Below are 23594 nucleotides of genomic sequence, written 5' to 3' on the forward strand. Positions count from 1 at the left end.
TGATCCAATTTGCCCTCTTTGACCTCCCTCAGTAAGGGGGGTCTTTGGTGGTCCGGTAAGCCTTCCTTTTACTAGAGGTGACGGGTATCACGAGGTCAAGCAATCACACCAAGTCACATATTCATATGAAGATTTTTTTAGTCACTTTTATGGACTTTTTTTTTTTTTTTTTTTTAGATATTTACTATATATTCTTTCCACCATATTTTTTGCACCTTTATTATAACACTCTCTCATATATTATATGATCTTTTGGTCTTGTATATTCCTCAGTTTTGCTTGATTTATGCTAGTTTCATTTATTGGCAGTATTTAGCATTTTCTTGCTTTATATGTTTAATTCCAAGCCTGAGTATGTCCAATAGGCTTTGTTTTGTATTTTTCTTTATATTCTTACAATAAAAAGGAAAAAAAAAAAAGAAAGGGGCCAGATTTGATGAAGTGAACATGCATGAGGGGCGACCATTTTGTGTTTAAGTGTGTTTGTTCGAGCACTAATACACTGCCCAACAAGAATTCTCTTGCCTTTGTCCGTTGCTGAGGACGTCATGTGACGAAGCGCGCACAACGGCATCACGCTCTGTCAGTCAGCTCCAAGGCATACGAGAGAGGAGGACGCTGTGTAGTGGCTGGTAGATGCATACCCCCACCTCGCTGTTTATGCTGTTTTGGAGGGACTTTTTAAACATTATACTGTTCAGGTTTACTGCTGTCCTAATCCATCTGGACAGAGGCACATAACAGTACCTGGATTTTGCCTTTTTATTTTTTTTTAATTTTTGATTGCAAATCACTGTTTGCGGTCTAGTCTTGTTTGTTTGAATTTAACATTTTTTAGCCCAGTATCTTTGTACTGTGGGCATATATATACTTTTTAAATAAAATGGTTATACTTTATTACGCCATGGAAGCTCTTTCTTCTTTTTTGGATGTATGAGGGGAGCAACGCCTCTAAGGAATGAAAAATATAGGAGTCACCCAGCACAATATACAACAGCTAGACGGCCCATTTCCCACATAGGAGCATTCCCCCGGTGTGGGGTCTGGGAAGCTGATTACAGTAATATCTACCAGATGAAGCAGCAAGTGGAGTGACCCGGCATACTACACCACAGGCGTTATACCCCCGGTGGGGTTCCGGGAGCTGGTGAGTAGGCAACCAATAGGGGGAGCACGAGAGTCACCTGACAAATTGATCCATCACTAAAGTCACCACTGGGAATCTGAATATTGTCATAGTAACATCAGTATATGGACTGTTATGATATATATTGGAGATTTGATTGCTGGATGCTCTGTGGTTGTACTAGCTGTTTTGTTTTCATGCGATTTTAAGATATGTCCAAAACGCATATGATATGAATATAGTATATGCAACCTTTATACACATCACCGCATTGATATATGGTTTTTAGTAAATGCACACAATGGAATATAGCCTCTGGTCTCTTTCCTAAACGCTGTAAGACCTTCTATGGTGTGCGACACTTGACATGTGTTACATATCTACCATAATTTTTAATTTTTGATTAGTAGGCATATAATTGGTTGCTGGGGTACTATTTATACCATAAAGGGAATTTAGATAACCTACACACTTTATAGATTCATCACTACAAGTAAGGGGGGATATACTACCAGGCTATCCCAGTGTATTATACTTACAGGTAGCGCCAATATACCCTAATTTTTTACCTATATATATTATGCAAAGTACCTTTATAGGGACTTTGTGGAAAGGGAGGCAGCAACCTTTGTTTTCTGACCTTATAGCCAGCCCTAAAGCGCAGTTCTGTCACTATTTAATTCACCTATCAGTGGTACCTATCAGTGCCCATCCGTGCCACCCATCAGTGCTGCCTTAACTGTGCCCATCAGTGAAGCCTATCAGTGCCGCCTCATCAGCGCATATCAATGAAGGAGAAAAATTACCTGTTTGCAAAATTTTTAACAAACTATGCAACATGATTTTTTTTTTCAAAATTTTCCATATTTTTTGTTTTTTTAGCAAAAAGGAAAAATCCCAGCTGTGATTAAATACCACCAAACAAAAGCTCTATTTGTGGGGAAAAAAATGATAAAAATTTAATTTAATTTGGGTACAGTGCGTCAAAGTGCGTCAGCGCTGAAAGCTGAAAATTGGTCTGGGCAGGAGGGGGGTTTAAGTGCCAAGTAAGCAAGTGGTTAAAGCCAGTAAGAAGACTAGAATACTTGGGTTTGGTTATAGATACAACCCAGAAGAGAGTGTTTTTACCCCAGGCAAAAATCAGCGCCATAAAGGAGCTGGTTCAGGTTGTCAGGGCAAAGAAAGGTCCTTCTATTCGCCTTTTGTATGAGGTTGTTGGGAAAGATGGTGGCTTCATTCGAAGCGGTTCCCTATGCTCGGTTTCATTCAAGACTGCTGCAAAACAGTATCCTGTCTTCCTGGAACAAGAAAGTCCAGACACTAGATCTTCTGATGCGTTTGTCGCCAATAGTGTGTCAGAGCCTGAGTTGGTGGTTGATACCCGAGAATCTGCGGAAAGGGAAATCCTTCTTACCAGTTGCCTGGAAGGTGGTAACAGATGCCAGCCTTTCGGGTTGGGGAGCAGTCCTGGAAGAGACGACTGTCTAAGGGAAATGGTTCAGAACCAAGAGGACCTTACCCATCAACATTCTAGAGATTTGGGCAGTGTACCTAGCCCTGAAGGCCTGGACATTCAGGTTGCAGGGTTGTCCTGCCAGGATCCAATCTGACAATGCCACAGCAGTGGCTTATATCAATCACAAAAGGGGCACCAGAAGTCGTGCAGCCCAGGGAGAGGTAAACCAGATCTTAACCTGGGCAGAAAGGCATGTGCCGTGCATATCGGCACTCTTCATTTCAGGAGAAGAGAACTGGCAGGCGGACTACTTAAGTCGCCAGCCGTTGTTCCCGGGGGAATGGTCTCTTCACCCTGACATCTTCCTGGCTATATGCCAAAGATGGGGGATCTTGGATGTAGATCTGTTTGCGTCCAGGTTCAACAACAAGATCAACAACTTTGTGTCAAGAACAAGGAATCCACTTGCATGTGGGACAGATGCGTTGGTGACCCTGTGGGATCAGTTCTCACTGTTTTTATGCATTCCCTCCTATTCTGCTGCTACCATGACTTCTTCGCAGGATCAAGCAGGAAAAGAGTTTGGTGGTTCTTGTGGCCCCAGCATGGCCCAGAAGATCTTGGTATGCAGAATTAGTAAAGTTGGCAGTAGGGGTCCCCACGGACCCTGCCACCACGTCCAGACTTGCTATTGCAGGGACCAGTGTTCCATCCTACCTTACAAACGCTAAATTTAATGGTTTGGCTATTGAAACCCACATTCTGAAGAATCGCAGGCTTTCAGGCTCAGTGATATCTACCTTGATTAATGCAAGGAAGCCAGAGTCTGGAAGGCATATGTTTCCTGGTGTGAATCCAGGGGTTGGCATCCCAGAAAGTATGTCATAGGTAGAATCCTTGCTTTTCTGCAAATGGGGTTAGAGATGAAGCTGGCCTTGAGTACTATCAAGGGCCAGGTCTTGGACTTATCGGTATTGTTTCAACGTCCGCTTGCTTTGCATTCTTTGGTTTGAAGCTTTATACAGGGGGTTAACGTGGCTTAATCCACTGGTTAGAGCACCCCTGAACCCTTGGGACTTGACTTTAGTTCTGTCGGCATTACAGAAACAGCCTTTTGAGACGATATGACATATTCCCTTGGTCCTTTTCACAAGGAAGCTAGTTTTTCTGGTAGCCATTTCTTCGGCAAGAAGGGTATCAGAATTGGCGGCTCTTTCTTGTAAAGAGCCATATTTAATCATTCACAAGGATAGAGTAGTATTGCGTCCTCATCTTAGCTTTCTACCGAAGGTGGTTTCAGGTTTTCATCTAAATCAGGATACTGTTCTGCCTTCATTTTTTTTGGAAACCTGTTCTATGGAAGAAAAGTCATTGCATTCTCTGGATGTAGTGAGAGCGGTCAAAATCTATTTGGAGGCGACTGCTCAGGTTCGGAAAACAGATGTGTTTTTTTTTTTTTGTGTTGCCTGAAGGTCCTAGAAAAGGACAGGCAGCGTCAAAATCTACTATTGCTAAGTGGATTCGGCAAGTAATTATTCAAGCTTATGGTTTGAAGAAGAAAGTTCCACCTTTTTCAAATCAAAGCGCACTCCACCAGGGCTATTAGTGCTTCATGGGCAGTGCATCACCAGGCCTCCATTGCTCAAATCTGCAAGGCCAGAATTGACCAGATTCTATCAGGTGGATGTAAGAACGCATGAGGATATCGCCTTTGGGCGCAGTGTGCTGCAGGCAGCAGTATAGGTCCTCTGGTCTTATTGCACCCTACCAGGGGCGTAACTACCACCATAGCGACCCATGCGGGCGCTATGGGGCCCGCAGCCGAGTGGGGCCCAGTGAGGATAAGAGCACCGCCAGCACAGTCTCCCAGCCAGGGGAAGAGAGAGGAAAGGAAGAGGCGAGCTGTCCGTATCAGCAGAGAGCTGAATTGCCCGATGTAAGAGCTTTCATTAGAACTTCCAGTGTTCCCGGGGCTCACGTCACATAGCTCCACCTTTTGGCCCGGTGCCTTTGATAGACAGAACGCTGATCCAATGCGGGACATGTGATGTCATCAAAGGCGTCGGGCCAAGAGGTGGGGCTATGTGACGATGAGCCCCGGGAAGACAGGAAATTCAAATGAAAGCTATTACAGCGGGCAATCCCGCTCTCTGCTGATCCGGATGGCTTGCCTCTTCCTCTGCATAGGTGGGGCTGTATGGGGCACAGGCAGACCAGGCTGTATTGGGCACAGGTCACGCTGTATTGGGCACAGGTCACGCTGTATGGGGCACAGGTCACGCTGTATGGGGCACAGGTCACGCTGTATGGGGCACAGGTCATACTGTATGTGGCACAGGTCACGCTGCATTGACACTAGGGCAGCTGTGGGGGGTCTGTTTGCAGGGGGGCCCCATACAACATTTCGCTATGGGGCCCTGCTATTTCTAGTTATGCCCCTGCACCCTACTTTTGTTGTCTCTCCCTCCCTTCAGATAGCATTGCTCTGGGACATCCCATACAGTAAATACTGTGGCTCTGTGTCCCGTGATGTACGATAAAGAAAATTGGATTTTTATAACAGCTTACCTGTAAAATCCTTTTCTTGGAGTACATCACGGGACGCAGAGGTCTCTCCCCTCTTTCTGATTACACGTGTATTGCTTTGCTACAAAACTGAGGTACTCCCAGTAAGGGGAGGGGTTATATAGGGAGATAAACTTCCTGTCTAGGGTGTGCCAGTGTCCATCACCTAAAGATGCCTATATAACCCATACAGTAAATAATGTGGCTCTGTGTCCCCTGATGAACCCAAGAAAAGGATTTTACAGGTAAGCTGTTATAAAAATCCATTTTTTTGCAGAAAGCAAATCTCATGGTAACTGAGTATGAACAGCATGTATGCAGCATTTATTGATCATTTTTTATGCTATGGGTTTAGTGACACTTTAATGATTTCATTATAAAATATTAGTAGTTGTAAGATTGTTTATTCACATGTGTGTGTTTTATATGGTGAAAAGGATCGAGAAGGAACTCTGGGAGATCGTGTTGCTATGCTTTATTGCCCCTAGTTGCTCTTCTACCGCTTGAATTTTGGCTGCAGTGTCATGCCTCACTGATGTCCTTTCTAAAAATGACATTATCAAATATGGGGTAGCTGTAAGGTTGTTTGCTGGTATATATTTAATGAAGGGAGCCAGTGGGGTTTCTGTTTGCAAATGCACAGTATTTATTTAACAATATCATCTATTTATTTTCTTGCTATCATTGGAAAAAGACCTGGCGGTTTAGGTATCTTTGCTCACAGTGTTTGCTCTTGGCAAGAGTCTGTCTACTTTTCTGAGTGTAAACAAAGCTAAATGCTAAAGACAAATACGGAATAATGAAGTGTTAATCTGCCGGGCATCAAAGCTGGCGCACACGTTCCTGATGATGCTTAAACACAGAACTCGGCATTCACACCATCTGCTTTGTCAGCATGAGGGCAAAGTATATTGAATTATTACAGCTGCACTGAATGGAAGAGCTCACAATGAATTAAGGTAGCATTGCAAGTGATGACTCTACCAAGAGCCAGAGGGCCTGGAAGTGAAAATTGAGATGGGGCTGCCAAAGCTTTTGGCCTAACTTGAATATTAAAAGCATACACATGAATTATTTTGGTTCAAAGCATCACTGTCAAGTAGAGCTGAAACAACTAATCGATTAATCGACAACTAATCGATTATGAAAATAGTTGTCAACTATTTTCATAATCGATTAATCGGCCAGCCGATTAGTTGACCTGCATATAGAATGCAATATGTGTTTACATATCAGGAAATACAGTGCAGCACACATACTGCTCAGTACACCATCCATACATGTCAGTAAGTGCCTGAGAACTTGTGAATGTGTGAGGAGCAATGCCTCATTGGACATGTAGTCCTGGGCAGCAAGTGAGTGGGTCTAAAGGCAGAAGTTTTTTTTTACCTTGCTATAGGGGTACGCTATACTATAATTTGCAGCTTACTATTGGGGCACTCTGAAAGCACGAGGAGCCAGAAGCATCGGTGGGAGAAGAATCAGGACTGCTCTGTGAAATCATTACACAGAGCATATAAGTATAACATGTTTGTTGTTTTAAAAAATAATTACTTTAAAGACTGTGCAGGGAAGATCAGCATCTGAACCCAGAGAAGGTGGAGGATGATAGACCGGAGGTAATAGAAGGCATTGCAATTACATTTAAAGTAAACTTTTACATGGAGGCAAGCCACATTACGTGGGAGCAGGGTACATTTTAAGGAGGCAGGGAATATTACATGAGGGCAGGGCACATGGGAACAGGGCACTTTACAGGGGGCAGGGCACATTACATGCGCCCCAGTGTGAGAGGGGTCTAAATAAAAAACGTGATCTGAGTCTTATGATATTTACCAGATTCAACCTCCAATAGTATAAACCGTATATCTGTTCTGTCTGTTATTCTCAGAGTGGATTAGAGATGTTGCTCCCTAACCATATAGTTGGTTATTTATCTTTACCATAGAGATATTTAAGAATAAATTGCCTTTTTTTTTAACTTTACATATTAAATTATGCACCACACTTTTTTTAAGGTTATTATCCGATTAATCGAAACAATAATCGGCCAACTAATCGATTATGAAAATAATCGTTAGTTGCAGCCCTACTGTCAAGTATGCCCCTTTTCTTAACGTCCCCATTTATCACCCGGTTCAGCCAGGAGATTAGAGACCAATACTTCCATCATTATAGCGTAAACTCACCCGAAAGCGTGCATTTGACTGGCCATCAATATATCACAAATGATAAAAACATGCAGCGCTATAATGTCAAATAAATTGCAATCAAATAAAGAAATTGATGTATACAAACAGTGAAAATACCAAAAAAAAAAAAGGGGGCTTTTATAGGCAGAAAAAAAACCCTCTGGCTGCTGGTAAACACATTTTGCTACTGTTCCCGAGTATGGGGATACCACGTGACAACTTTTTCAGACCCAAAATCCACTGAGCCATTTCAGGCTTGCAAGGGGCATAAATTACGGATCTAATTTCCTGACCACCTATATTTTTTAAGAGGCATGCACATTCTCCCAAAAGGATTTTGTCTTCCTTAGTCCATGATCATACAAGACAGGCTGGTCGTTGCGGAGAACTATGGTGTCAGATCCTTAGAGATTACTCCTTTCGATGATCATCTTGGAATTTCCTTATTTATGCATGTTTGACCCTTTTCCACTGGCATTTGAGTCCATATATTCCGGTAAGGATGTTCACTCTCTCTCCTGGTTGGTGGCATAGCTCCCAAATGTCCCTGATTTCGAGGGACTGTCCCTGATTTGGAGCAATGTCCCTCTGTCCCCCATTCCTCCTCATTTGTTCCTTATTTTGGTCTCTTCTATATAGTTGTATATAAAATGCACTTTTTATCTATCAAAAAGTGTTTTTCAGCACTAAACCTGTCATTTGATTTCTAAATTGCTGCATTTGTAAAGCCAGTATAAAGGAATAGTAGTGGTGAAAAAAGCACTTGTAGGTTTAACCAAGCTTGGTTTTTTTTTTTTTTTATGTACAATTCTCCTTTTAAGAGGGCGTGGCAAGGGGTGTGTCCTATGCCTGCATACTTTTGCTGATAGGTGTCCCTCATTCCCATCGCAAAAAGTTGGGAGGTATGTGGTGGATGCACGTGTCATGGTGACTCCTTAAGTGGACTCTGGTTGTCTCTTATAACTATTACTGGAACGGATCAACGTCCTATACCTGGACTGTCTTACCACACAGTTGCTGCTTCATATTTGCACATATTCACTTATTTGCACATTGCACTTTATTATTTGGTTGATGGTATTTTCACTGTTTGTATATATCCCATTTATTTATTTGATTGCAATTTATTTCACATTATAGCGCTGCACATTTTTATCCTTTGATCGTTATACAATGTTCTGTTAGATTGTAGTGCTAGCAGCTTTTCTTACACAACGTTGGCGCAATAATTTTTATATGATTTTTTTAAATATATCATAAATGCACTATTATGTCAAAAGTATTGGGACGCCTGCCTTTACACGCCCATGAACTTTATTGGCATCCTAGTCTTAGTCCGTAGGGTTCAATATTGAGTTGGCCCACCCTTTGCAGCTTCAACTCTTCTGGGAAGGCTGTCCACAAGGTTTAGGAGTGTGTTTATGGGAATGTTTGACCATTTTTCCTGAAGCGCATTTGTGAGGTCAGGCACTAATGTATCTTAGGCCTGGCTCGCAGTCTTCGCTTTAATTCATCCCAAAGGTCTTCTATCGGGTTGAGGTCAGGACTCTGCAGGCCAGTCAAGTTCCTCCACCCCAAACTCACTCATCCATGTCTTTATGGAATTTGCTGTGTGCACTGGTCCAAATCATTTGGTGGAGGGAGGATTATGGCGTGGGGTTGTTATTCAGAGGTTGCGCTTGGCACCTTAGTTAGGTGTCAGCATACCAAGATATTTTGGACAATTTCATGCTCCCAACTTTGGAACTTTTGGAAACAGTTTGGGGATGGCCCCTTCATATTCCAACATGATTATGGCCCTTGCTTTGTGCACTGGTGCACAAAGACCTGGGTGAGCCAGTTTGGGGTGGAGGAACTTGACTGGTCTGCAGAGTCCTTACCTAAACCCGATAGAACACCTTTGAGATGAATTAGAGGGGAGACTGCGAGCCAGGTCTTCTCGTTCACATTAGTGCCTCACCTCACAAATGCGCTTCTGGAAGAAAGTTCCTGTGCATGTAAAGGCAGGCGTCCCAATACTTTTGACAATATAGTAAGTCTGATAGCCCGGGTGCATGCAATTTGTACCTCCGTTAGCATACACATACTGTAAATCGGTCTTATTTTTTTCTTCTTTTCTTCTTCTTTTTGTTTTTTTTTTTTTTAATTTGCGCATTTAAATTTTCTGTCTAAGACCATGTTCATAAATTGCACATTTGGGGCCAGTTCACAGCACATTCAGTCCAGTGTGTTTTCTTTCTGCATCAAAAATGTATGGAAAGTAGTTTATATGGTTTCCAATGTCATAGTTCACACCAGTGTGGTCAGTTCCAGGAAAAAAAGTAGAACATTCTGCATTTTTCCTGCACTGGGCTGTACTGGAATGTGGTAAAATGCATTGGAATTAACTAGAATGCATAAAAAACACACCAGACCCCAGTATTGTGAAAAAAGAACAAAAAAGCATCTGGAATGCACCAGGAAACGCTGTAAAAATGTGCATGCAGAAACGCATCTGGAGTGCATTTTTGTGGTGTGAACCAGCCCTTAAAGTGGCTATTTACTGAAGGGACTGGCCTCAGGTGATAAACAGATACAACTTTGTATGGTGATTTGTGTATCGGCCCTCTCTTCTCTATATCCATTCAAAGTCCAGAATTTACACAGCAAGGGGCAGGGATTGGATTTCACACACCGCTCAGCATAGATCAGGGAGCTATATGTAATCTGAGAACTGAGTGGATGAAATGGACACCCCCCTACACAGTCTCATAGGGAAACATGCACAACCTATGCTGTCAATTATTTGCTATGTACTGGAATGCGGGGGGGGGGTTGTGCGCATCCTTCAGGATTGTATGGTATCGACATAGACTGTCAAAAGTGACTCGTGCAGATAGCTGGGGAGACAGATATCACGTTTGCATGCATCAAGCATTTTATGTACTTGATCCTGCACTTCTGCCTCATAATTCACAGCAGAAACTGAACTGTGGTTCCCGGGGACTCTCTGTCCTCCGGCACCCAGCGATTGTCAGTAAAACACAGATAACTGAGATATACCTATGTAAACAAGGATTATCTCAGTTCTGACAGCAGGGAATATATATATATATTGGATTCTTTTTACCAAAAACATGTAGCAGAATCCATATTGGCTTAAATTTATAAAGGAATTCAATTTTCTTTTACATTTTTTTTTTATTATTATTGGATATGGCTTTTATAGCATAAAGCAAAAAATATTTATTTGATTTTTTTCAAAATCATCGCTCTTTTTTGTATTTATAGCGAAAAATAAAAAACGCAGAGGTGTGCTGAAAAGCATTTTCAAGCTTAAAAAAAATGAATAGCAGTACTTTGCCTACTTTTGGTGGAGGCATGGTGCGCTGAATAAAAGTACTGAATGCAGCAGTAAAGCCCCTGAAATTATAGATGGAGATACAGATAAAGAGACCTGACTGTGGTTTTTTTTTTTTTTTTTTTTTTTTTTTTTTTTTTTTTTTTGTATCGGCATCTTTTTGCAAGTAATGAAGCAGGTGAATCTGCATACCAGCCAGGCAACTAGTATTTTCAGAAGATCCGCAATATTGCCTTCCAGCTTCTTCTCATGAGAGGTTCATTATATACTCCCCATGGGCTTTATGATTGTACTCCATATTCATTGTTTTATGGTGAATTGCTTGCTAGCAGAGAGGAGAGCTGATCTTTCGTTCTATTAGATTGTTTTGTATTCTGAGTTATTTGAAGGCTAAATAAGCTCTCTGATTATTTCATTTGATTCTTTTTTTTTTTTAACTGCATAATCGCCTAATCATTAAAAAAAAAGGCTGGTTGGGAAAGGGGTTTTTTTGTATCTATTTAGTTTAATTTACAATTTATATTCAGTGTGTCATTTCTGCTAAATTCATGACAGCAGCACACCTTCATATAATAGGATTCTTTTTATATGGGACAAGCGCCATCCCTACCTGCACTCTTGCTGACAGTAGATGAGGACCTGATGGAGCCTTCATCAGCACCCTTAGTTTTTGCATAGGTTCACATAGAGATATAATATCGTGAAGGAAGACCTTGCTGGGCCCTATTCTCACTTAGCCCTGGTTCACACTGACGCGATGCGTGAAATGCACAAGATTCACTGTTTCTCCGCATCGCACTGCATAGCAATTGCATGGCGTCCATGCGATTTGCTGTGGGTGTCGTTAATCTAACAATCACAAAATGCAGTGCGATTATGTGAACACCCATGTGATGAGATTCAGGAGCGGGTAAAAAAGGGTCCTGCACCATTTTGGTGAGGAAGCAATGCAATTTGAGCCATGCAAAATGTATAGCTCAAATCGCACCGCACAGACATTGCATGTGATGTGCACAGGAACGCGGTATGATTCCTGCACAAATCACACGCGGTGTTCCGCACGCACCAGTGTAAACCTAGGCTTAGCTTTGAGGTCCCGAATTTAGTCAGCTGTGATCCTTTTCTCTGTGGATTCTTAGGAGAATGTCATCTCCCCTGCTCACTTCCACATCCTGGAATAACAAAGGCGTTTGCTCAGTATGACCTTGACGTAGTCATTGGGCCAGTATGACCTTGACGTAGTCATTGGGCCAGTATGACCTTGACGTAGTCATTGGGCCAGTATGACCTTGACGTAGTCATTGGGCCAGTATGACCTTGACGTAGTCATTGTTCTGCTAAAACCATACACTGTGGTGACCACCAAATACGATTTTTACCAGTATTATTTTTTTTCCCCCTTTTTTAATTTTTCATTTGGAAATTTGTCTGAAAATAGAGCGCGAGTGTCATAAGCCATAAGTTCCCAGATGGGGCATGATACATATCCATGAATTTTTAGACACAAGTAAAAAAAAAAAAAAATGAATGTTGCTAGTCAAATGACCAAGCTTTTTCTGCATGCCACAATGGCAGGAAAGCAGGGCAGAGCCTTCCCTTTGTGCTGTACTACACACCAACCTGTCGTTTTCTAATATAGGATACCATGACCTAGCAATAAAAATGATGCGCCTCTGGTAGTTAGAATTTACAGGTGTGATGATAGAACTGAATGTAGCAATCTATGGAAAAGAATCCTACTGCTGGAAGAAATGAACACGGTTCGTTCCAACATGGCCTGGAGCTTTCTGTGTTAATCAGGCCCTCTATTAACAATCAGGAGCTATGGTGTTTTCTGCTCGTGACATGTAGTTGTCACTTGCTATGCGGTTGTTCATTACATAGACATTTTGATTAAAATGAACAACATTGTATGTGATGGCTTCTTGGAAAATGTAAATTTACATTACGTGCAGTATGATCAAATTGGGGGAAACGTATTCGTTTTCGTATAATATTCCATTTCACCTTCCAGTATGCAATGGTTACTAGCACCACTGTGTGATACACGCTTGATCTGTATTCTCAGCATGTGTCGTGTGTTCTAGAATTGCATACCTCCCAACTTTTTGAGATGGGAATGAGGGACACCTATCAGCAAAAGTATGCAGGCATAGGACACACCCCTTGCCACGCCCCATTAAAGGAGAATTGTACAAAAAACAAGATTGGTTAAACCCACAAGTGCTTTTTTTTACCACTACTTAGAGCTGCACGAATAATCATCAAGAATCGTTACCGTGATTTTTTTTTTTTTTTTCCTGTTGCGATCTTGAAAAAAGTGTTTCATGATTCTGTCTATGCAAAGAATTCTCTCTGCTCTTCTGAAGCCACGGCTGTCAAACGAAAGGAAGAAAAAATCTGGGCAGTCTGCCAAGAGTCAGAACATTCTTTAGGCTGGGTTCACACTGGTCCGACAAACGTTCCGACATTGGGAGCTCATGTCGCATGACATGTGAAATCCAATGTTTCCCTATGGGAGCCGTCCTAACTGGTCCAACACAAGTCATTCTGACTTTAGAAATGCTCCCTGTACTACTTTGGTCCGACTTTGATCCTACTTCAACCCATTGACTATCACTGAAGTCGAATCAAAGTCGGATCGCCGTCTCGCATGATCCGACTTCGGCATGCGACTTGTGCTCAGATGATCTTGAGGGGGAACTCCGCACCAAATTTTAAATAAAAAACCGTCATGGGTTCCCCCTCCAAGAACATACCAGGCCCTTGGGTCTGGTATGGACCTTAAGGGGAACCCCCCTACACTGAAAGAATGGCGTGGGGGTACCCCCCAAATCCATACCAGACCCTTATCCGAGCACGCAGCCCGGCTGGTCAGGAATGGGGGTGGGGACGAGCGAGCGCCCCCCCCCCCCCTGAACCATATGAGGCCGCATGCCCTCAACATGGGGAGGTGGGTGCTTTGAGGCACGGGGGCGCCCTGCGGCCCCCCCACCCCAAAGCACCTTGTCCCCATGTTGATGAGGACAAGGGCCTCTTCCCGACAACCCTGGCCGTTGGTTGTAGGGGTCTTATCGGAATCCGGGAGCCCCCTTTTAATAAGGGGGCCCCCACATCCCGGCCCCCCACCCTTTGTGAATGAGTATGGGCTACATCGTACCCCTACCCATTCACCTAGGGAAAAAAGTGTCAATGAAAAAACACATTACACAGGTTTTTAAATTAATCTATTAGGCAGCTCCGGGGTCTTCTTCCGACTTCGGGGGTCTCTCCAGCGTCTCCTCCCGGTGTCCTGATCTTCTGCCGTCTCCTCCGCTATCTTCTGCAGCTCTTTTGCTAGCGGTGGCCCGGACTTCTGCCTTCTGCCTTCTTGTCTTCTTGTCTTCTTCCCTCTTCTTCCCATGTTGACACGACGCTCTCTCCAGCTGGAATGCTCTCTGAGCGCTCCGCAATGGACTTATATAGGCGGTGACCCCGCCCCCTTATGAGGTCACTATCCCGGGGCATGCTGGGACTGTGCCATCATAAGGGGGCGTGGTCAACATCACCCGGTGACCACGCCCCCTAAAACATCACAGTCCCAGCATGCCCAGGGACTGTGATGGCATAAGGGGGCGGGGTCACCCCCTATATAAGTCACATCGGAGAGCTCAGAGAGCATTCCAGCCAGAGAGAGCTTCATGTCAACATGGGAAGAAGACAAGAGGCAGAAGGCAGAAGTCCGAGCCACCGCTAGCAAAAGAGCTGCAGAAGATAAGCCCCATGTTGAGGGCATGCGACCTGGTACGGTTCAGGAGGGGGGGGGGGGGGCGCTCGCTCGTCCCCACCCCCATTCCTGACCGGCCGGGCTGCGTGCTCGGATAAGGGTCTGGTATGGATTTGGGGGGACCCCCACACCCTTTTTTCGGCGTAGGGGGGTTCCCCTTAAGGTCTATACCAGACCCAAGGGCCTGGTATGCTCTTGGAGGGGGGGAACCCATGCCATTTTTTTTTTTATTTAAAATTTGACGTGTAGTTCCCCCTCAAGATTCATACCAAACACAGTGCCGGGCATTGGCGGGGATCCAAGTCTGATCCCCGTTCATTGAAAGTCGGACGCATGCAGGCTTCATGTCGAAGGGCAAAGTCGGATCCAAAGTAGGGACGGCTGTCGTGTCGCACCAGTGTGAACCCAGCCTTAGCAGTGAACTTAACTAGAAACATTGTAACAATTTGTCGAAAGTTTAACCACTTAAACACTAAACCTTTTTCTGACATTTGTTGGTTTCAACTTAAAGCGGAGGTTCACTGAAAAAAAAATAATAAAAGCCAGCAGCTACAAATACTGCAGCTGCTGACTTTTAATATATGGACACTTACCTGTCCAGGGAGCCCGCGGTGTCAGCAAACGAAGCTGATCCGTCCTTCGGCTCTTGGCTTCTGCCCCCGCCATCCTCGGTAAGGGAATAAGGAAGTGAAGCCGTGGGGCTTCACTTCCTGGTTCCCTACTGCACATGTGCGAGTCGTGCTGCGCGTCCGCTCAGGTCCCTGCTGTATTCTGTGTCTCACAGAATACAGCGGTGGAGGAGGACAGAGTAGGTGGCGGAAGTGGCGTAGATCACCGCGGTGATCTATGCCAGGAAGTGGGAGCAAATACCTGTATTAGACAGGTATCTGCTCCCTCCTGTCTGACACCGGAGGGGGGGAGGAATCCAAAAAGTGGAAGTTCCATTTTTGGGTGGAACTCCACTTTAAAATAATTTTTTTTTTTTGCTAGAAAACTACTTAGAACCCCCAAACATTATTTATTTATTTATATTTTTTTGTAGAGACCCTAGAGAATAAAATGGTGGTTGCAATATTTTATGTCACACTGTATTTGCGCAGCTGTCTTTCAAATGCAATTTTTTGGGAAATTAAATAACCAGTAAAGTTAGCCCAATTTTTTTTTTTTTTTTTTTTTTGTATAATATGAAAGATTTTACGTCTCGACAATCGTGATCTTTTTATTCTAAGCCAAAAAATTGTGATTCTCATTTTGGCCAGAATCGTGCAGCTCTACCACTACTATTCATTTGATATTGGCTTTTGGAATTTTACAAATGCAGCAATTTAGAAATCAGATGAAGGGTTTAGCAATGGAAAGCACTTTTTGATAAAGTGCATTTTATATACAACTATATAGATCAGACCAAAATGAGGGACAAATGAGAAGGAATAAGGGACATTGCTCCAAATCTGGGACAGTCCCTCGAAATCAGGGACAGTTGGGAGCTATGGAATTGCCATATTTGTCTGTGGTTGTTTTATTGTAGTGTTTGTGTCTTTGGGCAATGCAGATTAGAAGGGTGTGTAAGATGTAGCTCATGGTGATTGAATGATTGCCATTAATAACATGACTGTATATACTAACACAAGTCATTTGGGAACTTCCTAGGAATTGGTCTGCTTATATGGCCCTTTTGCCTAGGGGAAGGCACCATAGGTGACTGAATATGAGAAAGGGGCATCGGTAGTATTTACATTTAGTTACAATTGCTAGGGCTTGTCCACATTACTACTTCAAAGGTGGCAGGAACAGAGGGCTAGGCAAGAGGATGAACACATACATTTACAGGGAAGTGTACCAGAAGCATTTAAAACGTATATCAAATGCTTTGCGTAATCTTTCAGATGTAAGTGAATACATTTGAAACATACCTTTGTATTGCTTCATGTTGCTGGGCTTCCGTTTAGACATTACATGCAATGTTCAGCAGTTGTTGAATCCTTTGGCTGTTTTTGACACCTGTTACAGTCGATGGGATAGCTTTTAACCAGGTCCAGGCCAATTCTGACAGTCCATTTCTAGATGTAAAAATCAGCATTTTTTTTTTTTTGCTAGAAAACTACTAAGAATCCCCGAACATTGTATATTATTTTTAGGCCCTAGAGAATTTTTATGTCTCACGATATTTACACAGCATTTTTTTTTTTTTTGCAACTTTTTGAGCAAAAATGCATTTTATTACTCCAAAACACAATATAATACCTAATTGTTTGGTAAAATATAAAAGATGATGCTACACTGAGTAAATAAATACCAAACATGTCACGTTTTAATGCCTCATGCACACTGCAGTTCAAAGCAGCTGCTCCTACAGGCATTTATGCGTTTTCCTACTTTTTTGGGTGCTTAGGTGTCTTTTTTTTTTTTTTTTCTGCTCAAAAGCTCCTCTCAAAACACGAGTTTGGTGGTGGTGGTGGGGGGGATTCTGCCTGTAAGCTTGTAAACTTCTGAAAATGCATATAATGTGCATGAACACATACAAACAAGGCCAAGGATAAATCCATGGGAAAAACCAAACTTAACATATGCATGGACACATAAGCTATGGAGGGGAGTTTCCAGGCAGAAAAAAAATGAGAACTCAAAAGCCTGTAGGAACAGCTCCTTTTGAGATGCAGTGTGCATGAGCCCTAAAACTGCATACGCCTGTGGAATGGTGCCAAACTATGGTATCTAAAAATCTGCATAGGTGATGCTTTAAAAGCCTTTACAGGTTACCAACTTAGAGTTACACAGGACATCTGGCGCCAAAAATGATTGCTCTCGCTCTGACGTTCACAGCAATACATACTTCACATGCCTGGTGTGATCACTGTTTACATATGCGTGCAAGGCTGACATTCGCATTTGCACAGGGGTGCTTTTTACTTTTTTTTTTTTTTAAGTTTTTACTATTTATTTTATAAAAAAAATTGACACTGTCCTTTTTTAATGTTGTGGTTTTTTTGTGGGTTTTTTTTATCGCTTTTATTGCTATCACAAGGAATGAACAACATCCCTTGTGATAGCATGGGCTGTGGCAGGTCCTTTTTTATGGAGGGATCTGGGGTCTAATTGGACCCCAGCTCTTTTCTCTGACCTCCAAATCAAACCAAAATGTCGCAGGTTGCATCTTTATCGGGCTCCCCAATGGGAAATGAGAGCCTGGTAAAGGCGGCATCAGAAGGGGGGGCCCCCTTCCACCACCTGTAAAAGTAATCCAGAAGCTCTCTGATCACTTTTACCTTGTGCATAATCACTGGCCCTAAAAAAAAGTTGTTCATCCCTTCTGATGGCAATAAAAGTGATTAAAAAAATTAGATACAGTGTAAATTTTGTTTTTTAATAATAAAATTCTAAAATGCCTCTGTTCATCTGTGCTCATGCCCAAATGTGAACATGCACGTAGGTCCCACACACATATTTAAACAGCAATTGCACCACACGTGAGGAATGGCAAAGCGAGGGAAATAATTTTAGCGGTAGACCTATGTCACACTAAACTGGTAACTTCCAAAGTAAAGTAGTAACCTATGGAGATCTTTAGGTACCGTAATTTGCCGCCGTTCCACAGGCGAACTAAATTTTAGAGTGTGATGTGTTTGGTATCTATTTACGCAGCATAACATCATCTTTTATATTTTACCAAACAATTATCATATTGTGCTTTTTGTGAATTAAAATTAATCATTAAAGTGTATTTTTTTCCACAAAATCTGCATTTGAAAAACCACTGCATAAATACTGTATAACTTAAATAATTGCAACACAGACCATTTTATTCTCTAGGGCGCAGGGGTAGTGAATTAAAATTCAAGGAGGTCCGGTCACTAAAAAAATTATACGGCCGAGGTTCGAATCACAAGTCTGTGCCATGAAAGACTGTATGCGTCTTCTTTCCTTTTTTTGACGCAAGCCACACTTTCTTGTGCTTTTCTTACTGTTTCCTCCACACACTGTGGTAATACTCTGGAAATGTCCCCAATAGTGTTCCCCCTTACATCAAGCGCCCCTACCAGAGTTATTAATTATTTTGGGTGCCCCCATCAGACTAGCCCCATAAATCAGTTGCCACCATCAGGGCACCCTCTTATATCTGAGTGCCCCCTTACATCAAGTATTCCCATCAAGGTGCCCACTTACATCAGGTTTCTTCATCAGAAGGCGCCCTTCTGGTTTCTCCCATCAGTGTGACCTCTTACATCATTTTGTCCTCATCAGGGTGCCCCCTTATATTGGGTACCGTCAAAAGAGTGCTCCTTTAAATCAGGTGTCCTGATCACATGAGGTGTCCCCCATCAGGGTGCCCCTTTACATGAGGTGTCCCCCATCAGGGTGCCCCTTTACATGAGGTGTCCCCCATCAGAGTGCCCCTTTACACGAGGTGTCCCCATCAGAGTGCCCCCAATAGCATAATATGTGCTCATCAGCATGCCCCTTATTTTTATGCTAAAGGGTAACTAAAGCTTTGTTTAAAAAAAAGAAAAAAAAAAGAACATGTAGTCATACATGCCTCCTCTGTGCAAGGGTTTTGCACAGAGTGGCCCCCGATCCTCCTCGGGGCTCTCCCTCGGGGCACTCATGCAGGCGCACTCCCGTGTCCTGCTGCTATTGACAAGGACAGCACAGCTCGGCCCCGCCCCCGCCTCCCGTGTCATTGGATTTGATTGACAGCAGCGGGAGCCAATGGCTGCACTGCTATCAATCTATCCAATCAGGACACAAGACACCGGCTGGAGCTAGTGTGCTCATCTCTGTCATTCGAAAGACCGGGTTCAGGTAAGTAAAAGGGGGAGCTCTGGGGGGCAGTTGCAGCACAGGAAGTTTTTCACCTTAATGTATAGAATGCATTAAAGTGAAAAAGCTTGAGGGTTTACAACCCCTTTAAAGGGGGCGCTCTGATGGGCACAACAAAATGTGCCCATCCGTGTGAACCTTGACATAAAATATGCCCATCAGAATGCCCCTTATTTCGTGTTAATGGGTACACTGATGGGCATATTTTATGTATAGGGGCACTCTGATGGGTACATTTTGGTGTGCCCATCAGAGTGAACCCGAACATAAAATGTGCCCATCACCGTGCCCTTTAAGACAAAATGTGCCCATCGTTATGCCCCTGTATATAATACATCCCACATGCCTTGAGGGCAAGCAGGGATCAGAAGCCAGCAGAGGTAGCAAGTTGCAGAGGGAGAAGGCTGTGCCTGCAGTCTTGCTGGAGGGGGCGGAGCGCACATCATACCCCACGGCTGGCAAGGAGAGCCGGGAGCTGCAAGAAAACGAGCAGCAGTGGTTGGGCGCGCACGTAACGTCATGCCTTACCTCACTGCCTGGTCAGGAGCTGTGAGAGAGGCAGCAGCAGAGGGCGGGGCGCACATGCAATATCATTGGCTTATAAGGGACTCTGCAACCAATGACGGCAGAGCGGAGGCACTTTACATTCGGACCGCGGGCTGCCATTTGATGATGGCTGCTCTAGAGCCCCTGCTTAAAAAATATATAATGTTTGGGGGTTCTAAGTAATTTTCTAGCAAAAACAGTGTAGATTTTTATATGTAGTAGAGAAGTGTTAGAAAAGGCCTGGTGTTTGAAGTGGTTAATGTTTGCTGTCAGCCTGTTCAAAGTTAGGGGGCTGCCCTAACACATTTATGACTCGGGTATCATAAAGGTATGTTGGGTTAGCTGATTCAAAATTCAGCTCTTGCCAGTTATGGGTCAGCATCAAAGTTCATACAGAAAAGTAAGTTATGTGACTGAACATCTTATTTTATGTGTGGGGGGGAAATCGGCCTCATTGAGTTTATGTAGAGCACGTTTTCATTATACAAAAGAGATTTCCAGCATTATTTTGTGGTGTTTCTATGTCGGTGTGAAATTTTGTAATATTTCTGCATGTAGTTATAATTGTCCGTTAAAATATGTGTTTAAAATATGTGTTATGGATTAATCTGGAACGGGAATGAAGATGGTTGCTGCTGGGACAGAAAGACGCTGGAAAAGTTCGCTTTTGGTATGGAGTGTGTAAGGTTTAACATTTTTATTGCCATCTGTGACTCCATTAGGGATATTTCCCCTAAAGCCTGGTACACACGATGAGATTATTGGACGAATAATTGTCTATTTTTTTTTTTTTTTTGCATGCTAGTCTCATATCGCAAATTAAGAGGTTACTCTGCTTCCGAAAATTCTCGTACAACAGAATACAACTTCAGAATTGATGTAATGTGTTGTATTGTATTGTTTTGTAATATATTCTTTAATTTCCGAGCATGCGTGGTCTTGCTCTTACGATTTTTTTTCAGACGAAAACTGTACTAATTAAACGAAAATCAGACGTTGTGTTCACTTATGATAAATTTTCTAACCTACACCTTCAGATTTTGTCATCAGAATCAGCTGTCGAAAGTACTATACGAACGATCAGATAATCGCCTGATCGTTCGTCATGCAAGATTTTTCTTCCGATCTACTTATTGTGTGTACGGGCCTTTATTGTGAGCCTCAGTGAAACCCTCTGACACTAGGATAAGAATTGAGGGAACTGGGGGTCACTGGGACAGAAAGGGGTACACACAGCAGTAAAAATCTGACCACATTTCTTAATTACCCCATCGCAGTAAAATGTATTTTCGTTGCTTTTTCTGTCCCTATTGAAACATTTCCCATTTCCTGTCCTTCAGACTCGCTGTCCCTGGGAAAGAGATAATGTAAAGACATTTGGGGGCACATTACAATAAAACCTCTCTGACATTCTGTGCATTCACTACTCTATTTAAAACATAAAGAACCATTTTGGGCTGGAGTTTGGTGTTTTTAGGAACATAGTGAATGCTACTTTACAAGGTAAGCAAAACTGATTACAGATTTTTCTGACATTCAAGTGCCTCTGGGAGTATCTGGATTTCTTTAATATTTTTCAGAGGTGTTTATGGTATTTGTCAACTTTTATGAAAAAGAGTTTTTATTATTTTTTTCAGGATTTATATAGCACCAATAGTTTTGTGCTGTGTTTTACAAAATATAGGGTACAATACAATTCAAGACAAGAGAGTGAAGCTGGTCATAGATGAGAAGTATTTTTTTTTTTTTTTATTCAGCCATCAGGCTGAATGAAGAAGGAAAAAAAAAAACAGAGTCCTCCATCCACACAAACTGAATGTAGGAATCCCTCCTGCTGGGACATTGCATTCTGACAGCGGGACACGGTGCTGTCAAAATAGGCTAAGCAGTGGCTGCAGCTGTTGATTGACAAACATTTTCCAACTTGTCCAATCAACAGAATTCAATCTAATGAACGAATGCTGTTTAAACAGAGACAGCCACATACATAATGACTGAAATTTGCCTGGTCCCTGCTGAACCAGCTGAACTTCGAACAGACTATGGCCAGCTTTAGGTGGGCTTTGTTCATGAAAGTTTACAATCTAAAAGAGTTACTGCACTTAGTGGTAATAGGCTTTGTAGTAGTCAGCTCTCTGTCCCACTTTACATTCATGCAACATGCACACATACATCGGTGTAACACCTCTAACCTTCCATTATGTTTTAGAGAATCAAATTCATGAGATATATCTGTCATTCTCATGTGATTTATGCCATACTTTAAGAAAGCTGTTTTTAATACTGGGGAGAAATGTCTGTTTTTTATGAGTATTTGTTTTGTACCTAATCTTGTTGTATTGATTTTTTTTTTTTTTCTAGATTATTTAGAACTATGCATGTCATTGGCTTCCTCACATTGATCGCTGTCCAGGCAGCCGTGCTTGGCAGTAGCCTTCATGATGACACCATTACTGAGTTTGCAGTGAAGATGTACCATGAACTAAGAGCTGCAAAGGAAGATGACAATATATTCTTCTCTCCTCTGAGCATTGCTCTAGCTGTTGGAATGGTGGAGCTGGGTGCTCGTGGATCCAGCCTTAAAGAGATTCGACATGGTCTGGGTTATGACAAACTAAAGAATGGTAAATACTACCCATATACAGTCTCTTATTTCCAGTCATATTGAATGTCCATAGTGGAATTGTTGGGAGTGTACAATTAGTGTAGTATGTTAGATGGCTATAGAATACAAATACAAGTTATCTGAATTCCCAAAGACTTTTCTGAAATCGTAAGATAAATCCTGTTGAAAACAGCACAAGGCTTTATTCACACTGGGCTTAAAAAAATGCCAGTTCCCTTGGCAGAAAAAAAAAAAAGCTCATATAGAGTGTTTTTGTACACTGTTTAGGAGAGTTTAGCATTTTTTTCTGCCACAAAGCTCGAATTAAAAACGCAAACAGAAAGGGTTTTTTCCTGCCTCTAATTGTCCTAATGTGCATGGACACATAGGATAACATTGAGCTGCTTCCACAGGCAGAACACAAAACTCCTGTAGAAGCAGTGATTTTTAAGTCAGTGTGCATGCAGCCTAATGCTACCTCATGAGTATAGCACTCCAAGCAATTAAAGACCTAAATTGCTCATTTATCTCCAAAGTTTTGGCCAAACCCTTAATTACTCTTGCATCCGACAATTAGTCTGCCAATGTGATGGGCAACCTAACTGGCCAACAATGATGTGCAGAAGTGGTGGACCTGACTTTGAAGGTGGAGGAGAGAGGTTTGTAGGCTCTCAAGCTGCTCTGAAAGTTTAGTTAACTTATGCACAGGCTTTTTGATATTTTGGTATGTAACCACTGCTAAATTTCTTTAGTCTAAAGACATTGTCAGAATGAAAGTCAGTCTGCACAGCCAGATTGTAGCGCAAGCACCTGCTCATGTTCATAGTGCTACTCCTAGAATTGTATATGATCTGCTATTTAAGGCTGAGATCTGCAGGACTCCATTGCTGAGAGATCTTCAGCTGTACTACTCAGACCAATATTTCTGCATCCAATCCTGATTTCTGTTACTGACCTGGCTTGTTTTCTGATTAATCTGTGGTTCTTCCCTGTCTGTCCATCTGCTTCTGTTCTGACCCCAGCTCATTCTCTGACTAGGATGCCTGTCTGTGGCTGTTTAAACCTAACTGCCCACGAGTTGCTGACCCAGTCTGTTTCTGGCTCTGTGTCTGCCTGCCGAATTGGTGTCACCTAGCCGAGCTGTTGCTGACCCTTGCCTGTTGACGACATCTCCTTATCT

General features: G+C 42.6%; 1 protein-coding gene across 2 annotated transcripts in view; it reads left to right on the forward strand.

Moving 5' to 3' along the window:
• Positions 1-23594, forward strand: part of SERPINI1 (serpin family I member 1) — an 86953-nt gene that overhangs the window by 15075 nt on the left and 48284 nt on the right. For both annotated transcript variants that reach the window (XM_073626150.1, XM_073626149.1), the window contains exon 2: positions 22171-22433. In XM_073626150.1, coding sequence (XP_073482251.1) covers positions 22184-22433 — 250 coding nt within the window. In that variant the 5' untranslated portion in view covers positions 22171-22183. The remainder of the gene's footprint in view (positions 1-22170; positions 22434-23594) is intronic.

The sequence above is a fragment of the Aquarana catesbeiana genome, linkage group LG04 (assembly GCF_042186555.1).
Source record: "Aquarana catesbeiana isolate 2022-GZ linkage group LG04, ASM4218655v1, whole genome shotgun sequence".
NCBI lineage: Eukaryota > Metazoa > Chordata > Amphibia > Anura > Ranidae > Aquarana > Aquarana catesbeiana.